Consider the following 10,000-nt stretch of genomic DNA (forward strand, 5'->3'; position numbering starts at 1 on the left):
AAGGCAGGTTCATGTGAAGGCCTCTGTAATAATGGCTGACTACTACAAGGCAGGTTAATGTGAAGGCCTCTGTAATAATGGCTGACTACTACAAGGCAGGTTCATGTGAAGGCCTCTGTAATAATGGCTGACTACTACAAGGCAGGTTAATGTGAAGGCCTCTGTAATAATGGCTGACTACTACAAGGCAGGTTAATGTGAAGGCCTCTGTAATAATGGCTGACTACTACAAGGCAGGTTAATGTGAAGGCCTCTGTAATAATGGCTGACTACTACAAGGCAGGTTCATGTGAAGGCCTCTGTAATAATGGCTGACTACTACAAGGCAGGTTCATGTGAAGACCTCTGTAATAATGGCTGACTACTACAAGGCAGGTTCATGTGAAGGCCTCTGTAATAATGGCTGACTACTACAAGGCAGGTTCATGTGAAGGCCTCTGTAATAATGGCTGACTACTACAAGGCAGGTTAATGTGAAGGCCTCTGTAATAATGGCTGACTACTACAAGGCAGGTTCATGTGAAGACCTCTGTAATAATGGCTGACTACTACAAGGCAGGTTCATGTGAAGGCCTCTGTAATAATGGCTGACTACTACAAGGCAGGTTCATGTGAAGGCCTCCTTAATAATGGCTGACTACTACAAGGCAGGTTAATGTGAAGGCCTCTGTAATAATGGCTGACTACTACAAGGCAGGTTAATGTGAAGGCCTCTGTAATAATGGCTGACTACTACAAGGCAGGTTAATGTTAAGGCCTCTGTAATAATGGCTGACTACTACAAGGCAGGTTCATGTGAAGGCCTCTGTAATAATGGCTGAGTACTACAAGGCAGGTTCATGTGAAGGCCTCTGTAATAATGGCTGACTACTACAAGGCAGGTTCATGTGAAGGCCTCTGTAATAATGGCTGACTACTACAAGGCAGGTTAATGTGAAGGCCTCTGTAATAATGGCTGACTACTACAAGGCAGGTTATTGTGAAGGCCTCTGTAATAATGGCTGACTACTACAATGCAGGTTAATGTGAAAGCCTCTGTAATAATGGCTGACTACTACAAGGCAGGTTAATGTGAAGGCCACTGTAATAATGGCTGACTACTACAAGGCAGGTAATGTGAAGGCCTCTGTAATAATGGCTGACTACTACAAGGCAGGTTAATGTGAAGGCCTCTGTAATAATGGCTGACTACTACAAGGCAGGTTCATGTGAAGGCCTCTGTAATAATGGCTGACTACTACAAGGCAGGTTCATGTGAAGGCCTCTGTAATAATGGCTGACTACTACAAGGCAGGTTAATGTGAAGGCCTCTGTAATAATGGCTGACTACTACAAGGCAGGTTCATGTGAAGGCCTCTGTAATAATGGCTGACTACTACAAGGCAGGTTCATGTGAAGGCCTCTGTAATAATGGCTGACTACTACAAGGCAGGTTAATGTGAAGGCCTCTGTAATAATGGCTGACTACTACAAGGCAGGTTAATGTTAAGGCCTCTGTAATAATGGCTGACTACTACAAGGCAGGTTCATGTGAAGGCCTCTGTAATAATGGCTGACTACTACAAGGCAGGTTCATGTGAAGGCCTCTGTAATAATGGCTGACTACTACAAGGCAGGTTCATGTAAAGGCCTCTGTAATAATGGCTGACTACTACAAGGCAGGTTCATGTGAAGGCCTCTGTAATAATGGCTGACTACTACAAGGCAGGTTATTGTGAAGGCCTCTGTAATAATGGCTGACTACTACAATGCAGGTTAATGTGAAAGCCTCTGTAATAATGGCTGACTACTACAAGGCAGGTTAATGTGAAGGCCACTGTAATAATGGCTGACTACTACAAGGCAGGTAATGTGAAGGCCTCTGTAATAATGGCTGACTACTACAAGGCAGGTTAATGTGAAGGCCTCTGTAATAATGGCTGACTACTACAAGGCAGGTTCATGTGAAGGCCTCTGTAATAATGGCTGACTACTACAAGGCAGGTTCATGTGAAGGCCTCTGTAATAATGGCTGACTACTACAAGGCAGGTTAATGTGAAGGCCTCTGTAATAATGGCTGACTACTACAAGGCAGGTTCATGTGAAGGCCTCTGTAATAATGGCTGACTACTACAAGGCAGGTTCATGTGAAGGCCTCTGTAATAATGGCTGACTACTACAAGGCAGGTTAATGTGAAGGCCTCTGTAATAATGGCTGACTACTACAAGGCAGGTTAATGTGAAGGCCACTGTAATAATGGCTGACTACTACAAGGCAGGTTAATGTGAAGGCCTCTGTAATAATGGCTGACTACTACAAGGCAGGTTAATGTGAAGGCCTCTGTAATAATGGCTGACTACTACAAGGCAGGTTAATGTGAAGGCCTCTGTAATAATGGCTGACTACTACAAGGCAGGTTAATGTGAAGGCCTCTGTAATAATCGCTGACTACTACAAGGTAGGTTCATGTTTATTGGTATAAATCTTATCCTGGAGGCAGAACTGACCGATTTCCCAGATGCAAAGTCAAACTTCATGAACAAAAGTTAATTTAAGGTTAGGCATTAGGGTTAGCAGTGTGGTTAGTGTTAGGCATTAGGGTTAGCAGTGTGGTTAAGGTTAGGGTTAGACATTAGGGTTAGCAGTGTGGTTAAGGTTAGGCATTAGGGTTAGCAGTGTGGTTAAGGTTAGGATTAGGCATTAGGGTTAGCAGTGTGGTTAAGGTTAGGATTAGGCATTAGGGTTAGCAGTGTGGTTAAGGTTAGGATTAGGCATTAGGGTTAGCAGTGTGGTTAAGGTTAGGATTAGGCATTAGGGTTAGCAGTGTGGTTAAGGTTAGTGTTAGGCATTAGGGTTAGCAGTGTGGTTAAGTTTAGTGTTAGGCATTAGGGTTAGCAGTGTGGTTAAGGTTAGGATTAGGCATTAGGGTTAGCAGTGTGGTTAAGGTTAGGGTTAGACATTAGGGTTAGCAGTGTGGTTAAGGTTAGGCATTAGGGTTAGCTGTGTGGTTAAAGTTAGGGTTAGGCATTAGGGTTAGCAGTGTGGTTAAAGTTAGGGTTAGGCATTAGGTTTAGCAGTGTGGTTAAGGTTAGGGTTAGACATTAGGGTTAGCAGTGTGGTTAAGTTTAGTGTTAGGCATTAGGATTAGCAGTGTGGTTAGGGTTAGACATTAGGGTTAGCAGTGTGGTTAAGGTTAGGCATTAGGGTTAGCTGTGTGGTTAAAGTTAGGGTTAGGCATTAGGGTTAGCAGTGTGGTTAAAGTTAGGGTTAGGCATTAGGTTTAGCAGTGTGGTTAAGGTTAGGGTTAGACATTAGGGTTAGCAGTGTGGTTAAGTTTAGTGTTAGGCATTAGGATTAGCAGTGTGGTTAAGGTTAGGGTTAGACATTAGAGTTAGCAGTGTGGTTAAAGTTAGGCATATACATTAGGGTTAGCAGTGTGGTTAAGGTTAGGCATTAGGGTTAGCAGTGTGGTTAAGGTTAGGCATTAGGGTTAGCAGTGTGGTTAAGTTTAGGCATTAGGGTTAGCAGTGTGGTTAAGGTTAGGCATTATGGTTAGCAGTGTGGTTAAGGTTAGGCATTAGCGTTAGCAGTGTGGTTAAGGTTAGGCATTAGGGTTAGCAGTGTGGTTAAGGTTAGGCATTAGGGTTAGCAGTGTGGTTAAGGTTAGGGTTAGGCATTAGGGTGAGCAGTGTGGTTAAGGTTAGACATTAGGGTTAGCAGTGTGGTTAAGGTTAGGCATTAGGGTTAGCAGTGTGGTTAAGGTTAGACATTAGGGTTAGCAGTGTGGTTAAGGTTAGGCATTAGGGTTAGCAGTGTGGTTAAGGTTAGGATTAGACATTAGGGTTAGCAGTGTGGTTAAGGTTAGGCATTAGGGTTAGCAGTGTGGTTAAGGTTAGGCATTAGGGTTAGAAGTGTGGTTAAGGTTAGGCATTAGGGTTAGCAGTGTGGTTAAGGTTAGGCATTAGGGTTAGCAGTGTGGTTAAGGTTAGGATTAGACATTAGGGTTAGCAGTGTGGTTAAGGTTAGGCATTAGAGTTAGCAGTGTGGTTAAGGTTAGGCATTAGGGTTAGCAGTGTGGTTAAGGTTAGGCATTAGGGTTAGCAGTGTGGTTAAGGTTAGACATTAGGGTTAGCAGTGTGGTTAAGGTTAGGGTTAGACATTAGGGTTAGCAGTGTGGTTAAGGTTAGGCATTAGGGTTAGCAGTATGGTTAAGGTTAGACATTAGGGTTAGCAGTGTGGTTAAGGTTAGGCATTAGGGTTAGCAGTGTGGTTAAGGTTAGGATTGATGACTATGAGGCTGTTCCAGCTAGTGGCCACTCTGCAGAGCTGAACAAGGTTCAACCTGCTACTATCTGGTCATGCTGGAAATAACGGACATGGAAATCAGGACTTTTCTAAGTCGAACCATAAAGCCATTAAAGCGATGCTAATCATTTAATACACAGCGGTGACGTAGCCGTAGCATTATGACTGCAGTGACCTCCACCCCGACCTTTCAAGGTGTTAAACGGTGTTATGATCGAGGGGTTAAGGCAGGCAGACAGGCGTGTGTGTGTGACTGCGACAACTGAGGTGTGTCCTGTGAAGCGTATCCACGTAGCCTGAGCACAACCTGCCATCACGCAGCGGGATGAGAAATATAATGAAAAATATAATGAAATGTCAAAAGAGCTTGTGGGATGTTTGGGTAATGTTAGCGTGTCTCCACCTGATGGGTGCTCGGGCCCACGGTGACAACATCTAAAATGGGAAGGAAGCAGCCGTTTTCTCCGTAGCAGAAATCCATCAGAAGCACCATGCTGTTTGACTGGACCAGTGTTTCTCAACTATGCCTCTTCAGCACGAAGCTACAATGTTACATTAATCAGGTTGTAGCTTTGGACAAGAGAACCTGACTACACTGATCAAGGGCTTGACGAGAAGATGAGTAGTTGAATTAGTTGTGGCAGGGATGAAATAAACATCCCGTCGAGGTGAAGAAAGAAACGTGGTTAGTGTGTTGACCTGTTAAGAGGCAGAGTGTCGACAGCTGGTGTCCTTAAAGTTCTCATTAAGACCAAATGGTGTATGAACCTGAAATTAAATTCCTCAATCAATCAATCAATCAATCAAATCAGTAGGTACGTCCAGACATGTACCTGTTTAGTGGGCGTGTCAGCGTGGTTGTTAGGGGTGGGGCTGCTGCCGTCGGAGGCGGTCTCAGACTCAGAGTGACGGAGGCTGGCCCTCTTCTTCTTGATGAGGTCAGCATCACAGTTGTAGGAGAAGCCCAGCTTGTGGGAGGAGGGAGACGAGGCCCCTGGGGGCCCAGAGGCCCCTTGCTGTGTAGGGAACCCTGAATCTAGGGCCCCGTTGTCTGGGGCTCCACCCCTCATCCCTTCCTGCTCCCTCGTCTCCCTCTCTATCCCTCTCTCCGTCCTCAGAGGGAGCTGGCTCAGGTCCAGGGTGACTGCCTTCAGGGGTAGTTGTAGTTGACGTCCAACGTCTCCTAGAGGTGTGGGGGCAAGGGAGCGAGGCGCGGCTCTGGGCTGGGAGGACTCTGTGGCGGTGGGAGGTAGAGCCGCGCGGGGCAAGGGGAGGGGGGGCGAGGTGGGAGAGGAGGGGGACATCCCAAAGTCAGGGAGGGAGAAAGATATAGTCTCACTCTTCCTCACGCTCACCACCTCCATCTCCTCCTCCTCTTTACCCACGGCTCCATTGGTGGCGCTAGCGCCATTAGCTCCGATGCTAACGTCCCCACTGGATCCAGTGGTCTGGGCATTAGCGTCACTGACGTTTAGCTCGGCATAGAACTTGTCCTGGCCGATGGAGGCGTTGGTGTCTGTCTCGAAGTCTCCCACCTTAATGACAAGAAAAGTAATAATATTTTATTTTAGTTGTATAACTCTTTCTCACAAACCCCCCCAACTAATATGAGTTTCACTGGGACACAGAGTCAAACATCCTCCCCTGGCTGGAAACTAGTTGTAGGTTTAGAAAGTCACTGAATCTAAATAAATAAACACATCCTGATGATCTCACAGGGGGACATTTTCTCAGAGACCCTGATGACCTCACAGGGGGACATTTTCTCAGAGACCCTGATGACCTCACAGGGGGACATTTTCTCAGAGACCCTGATGACCTCACAGGGGGACATTTTCTCAGAGACCCTGATGACCTCACAGGGGGACATTTTCTCAGAGACCCTGATGACCTCACAGGGGGACATTTTCTCAGAGACCCTGATGACCTCACAGGGGGACATTTTCTCAGAGACCCTGATGACCTCACAGGGGGACATTTTCTCATTTCTTCTCTTTGACAACATAACTTAGAATGATGCTGGAGATGAATACGAGGTTTAACAGGTGAAGTGGCCCCACCTTGTATGTATTAATACAGAACATCAACAGACCCACCTTGTATGTATTAATACAGAACATCAACAGACCCACCTTGTATGTGCTGCGGCTGCTGTTGGCTTCTATCTGCACCACGTTGAGTTCCTCTCCACTGAAGTGGGCTCTGATCTGGTAGAGGTACGTCATGACGGTCAGCTTGTCAGGGATGGCCAGCAGAACCATGTCAGATGGCTCCAACAGACGACTGATGCCCAGGCTGGCAAAAACATCATACGCCTGGACAGACACACAGGGAAAAGACATTTCATCACTACACCAAACCAGTCATTACCAAACGACTAACACAGGAACACATGTGGTAATTACTACACCAAACCTAATGACTATAAGGAGCATTGACAAATGTCCTCCAAGTTTTTCTAACCAGGTTAACACATCATTTCAGTAAAATCTGGCAGGTATAGAAAATGTCCGACAGGGGAAAACACAGAAACATCCCAAATCAAAGTAAACTTGCCAAAGGCAGACTAAACTCAGAATCCCCATACGGCTGCAATGAGAGAGATGAAGAGAACTAACAACTGAGTGTTTCCAATGGGGATGGAGGGTAGAGGAGGATGAGAGCGGAGCAGTGGGGGGTGAGACAGTGAGGGGGTTGAGGAGATGAGGGTAGAGACAGAAAACAAGAGACCTTTTCACACTGCATCGTTCTTAGCCCCAGGCTATCTTAGCCCCAGGCTAGACTGGCCCTGGGCTAAGCTTTAGCTCTGGGCTAAGGATTCCCACCTGTATTCCAAAGCCCTGGGCGAACGGACAAACACAACATGCGACCAATATTCTATCTCTGACACACGACCGATATTAAACAATAAGACAGGAAATGAACACGATGTCCCCTGTTTCTGGCCTGTATAAACCCCGCTGTCTGCATTTACCAACAATGTTTGACTTCTAAAATTCGATCTGGCCGTTGAACAGAGAACGCTGTGAACAAACGAGACGTCATCTTTTCTGATCCAGGTCGAAATCACGCTATTATTATTATCCTCATGGATTTATGGAATTAAATGTAAATAGAAAATCTATGAAAACGGAGACAAATGTAACGTTTGCTGCTGTTCCAGCTGTAGAGTTTGCTGCTGCTGTTCCAGCTGTAGAGTTTGCTGCTGCTGTTCCAGCTGTAGAGTTTGCTGCTGTTCCAGCTGTAGAGTTTGCTGCTGCTGTTCCAGCTATAGAGTTTGCTGCTGCTGTTCCAGCTGTAGAGTTTGCTGCTGCTGTTCCAGCTGTAGAGTTTGCTGCTGCTGTTCCAGCTGTAGCGTTTGCTGCTGTTCCAGCTGTAGCGTTTGCTGCTGTTCCAGCTGTAGCGTTTGCTGCTGTTCCAGCTGTAGAGTTTGCTGCTGCTGTTCCAGCTGTAGAGTTTGCTGCTGCTGTTCCAGCTGTAGAGTTTGCTGCTGCTGTTCCAGCTGTAGAGTTTGCTGCTGCTGTTCCAGCTGTAGAGTTTGCTGCTGCTGTTCCAGCTGTAGAGTTTGCTGCTGCTGTTCCAGCTGTAGAGTTTGCTGCTGCTGTTCCAGCTGTAGCGTTTGCTGCTGTTCCAGCTGTAGAGTTTGCTGCTGCTGTTCCAGCTGTAGAGTTTGCTGCTGCTGTTCCAGCTGTAGAGTTTGCTGCTGCTGTTCCAGCTGTAGAGTTTGCTGCTGCTGTTCCAGCTGTAGAGTTTGCTGCTGCTGTTCCAGCTGTAGAGTTTGCTGCTGTTCCAGCTGTAGAGTTTGCTGCTGTTCCAGCTGTAGAGTTTGTTGCTGTTCCAGCTGTAGAGTTTGTATCTTTAGTTGGCTAAGTGAGAAGAGGTTAGCCAGCCTGCATAGCAACCATTTTTGTTAGGCATAGCAACCCATGTTTTCCTGTCTTCAGATGGAAGGCTTAAATAGAATGAATTGACGTATCAAAATAACATGCAGAACACATTACAGGTATCAACATCATATGTCAATTAAGTGAAAGTGCTGCTTTTGTGATTGGACAGTGAGCATTCAAAGCGTTGTTCTTGACTCCGTTTCACACTGGCTATTTTGGCAGCGTGTTCTTGGGGCTAACCACAAAACATCGGTTCTGACCCTGATCCGGAGCAGGGCCAGCTAGCCCTGGGCTAAGGTTGGTGCTAGCCCACTTTACAATGTGCAAGTGTGAACACTCACTTAGCCTGGGGCTAAAATATCCCTCAGCCCAAGAGAGGCCCAAGGGAGGCTCTTTAGAGTGTGCAACGCTGTCATCAAGGTAAAGGGTGGCTACTTTGAAGAATATAAAATATATTTTTGGTTACTACATGATTCCATATGTGTTATTTCATAGTTTTGATGTCGTCACTATTATGTATAAAATAGTAAAAATAAAGAAAAACCCTTGAATGAGTAGGTGTGTCCAAACTTTTGACTGATACTGCACATGAAAATAACCTTAAATAAATGTGTGTATACGTGTGTGTGTGTTTGTGTTCGTCTGTATCTGTGTGTGTGTGTGTGTGTGTGTGTGTGTGTGTGTGTGTGTGTGTGTGTGTGTGTGTGTGTGTGTGTGTATGTATATAACACTGCAGCCATGGCAGCAGACAGGTCATGTCAGGGATGGTTGTCTCTGATAAGAGAGGCAGATACCCTGAGACAGAGCGCTTAATCCTAGAGGGTGTGTGTGTGTGTGTGTGTGTGTGTGTGTGTGTGTGTGTGTGTGTGTGTGTGTGTGTGTGTGTGTGTGTGTGTGTGTGTGTGTGTGTTTCTTATCACCCTACATCAACCTGACCATGCTCTCCATCAGCTAGCGTGTAATTGGTCTGATTTAAGACTGATGAGAAAATACAGACCCTGATTATCAACCCCAATCCCCCTGTCACCTGATACACAGAGAGGGAGGGAGGGGAGAGAGAGATGGAGACAGAGGGGGAGGGAGGGAGAGAGAGATGGAGACAGAGGGGGAGGGAGGGGAGAGATGGAGACAGAGGGGGAGGGAGGGGAGAGATGGAGACAGAGGGGAGGGAGGGGAGAGATGGAGACAGAGGGGGAGGGAGGGGAGAGATGGAGACAGAGGGGAGGGAGGGGAGAGATGGAGACAGAGGGGGAGGGAGGGGAGAGATGGAGACAGAGGGGGAGGGAGACAGAGGGAGGGAGGGGAGAGAGAGATGGAGACAGAGGGGGAGGGAGGGGAGAGAGAGATGGAGACAGAGGGGAGGGAGGGAGAGAGAGATGGAGACAGAGGGGGAGGGAGGGAGAGAGAGATGGAGACAGAGGGGAGGGAGGAGAGAGAGATGGAGACAGAGGGGAGGGAGGGAGAGATGGAGACAGAGGGTGGGAGGGAGACAGAGGGAGGGAGGGGAGAGAGAGATGGAGACAGAGAGGGAGGGAGGGAGAGAGATGGAGGGAGGGGAGAGCGAGATGGGGACAGAGGGAGGGAGGGAGGTGAGAGAGAGATGGAGACAGAGGGGGAGGGAGGGAGAGATGAGACAGAGGGGGAGGGAGGGGAGAGAGAGATAGAGACAGAGGGAGGGAGGGAGACAGAGGGAGGGAGGGAAGAGAGGGATGGAGACAGAGGGAGGGAGGGAGACAGAGATGGAGGGAGGGTAGAGAGTGTGGGATGGAGAAAGAGGGATGGGGGAGAGAAGGAGAAAGACAGAGAGAAACAGAGGGGGGGACTAGT

At 47.2% G+C, this 10,000-nt stretch overlaps 1 protein-coding gene across 1 annotated transcript in view; it reads right to left on the minus strand.

Annotated features, from left to right (window-relative positions):
• Positions 1-10,000, minus strand: part of LOC106577322 (EH domain-binding protein 1-like) — a 429,232-nt gene that overhangs the window by 144,438 nt on the left and 274,794 nt on the right. The window contains exons 10-11 of the mRNA XM_045701776.1: positions 6,419-6,601; positions 5,120-5,821 (exon numbers count right to left, since the gene is read on the minus strand). Of these exons, the coding sequence (XP_045557732.1) occupies positions 5,120-5,821; positions 6,419-6,601 (885 nt within the window). The remainder of the gene's footprint in view (positions 1-5,119; positions 5,822-6,418; positions 6,602-10,000) is intronic.

This window comes from Salmo salar, chromosome ssa18 (genome assembly GCF_905237065.1).
Source record: "Salmo salar chromosome ssa18, Ssal_v3.1, whole genome shotgun sequence".
Lineage (NCBI taxonomy): Eukaryota > Metazoa > Chordata > Actinopteri > Salmoniformes > Salmonidae > Salmo > Salmo salar.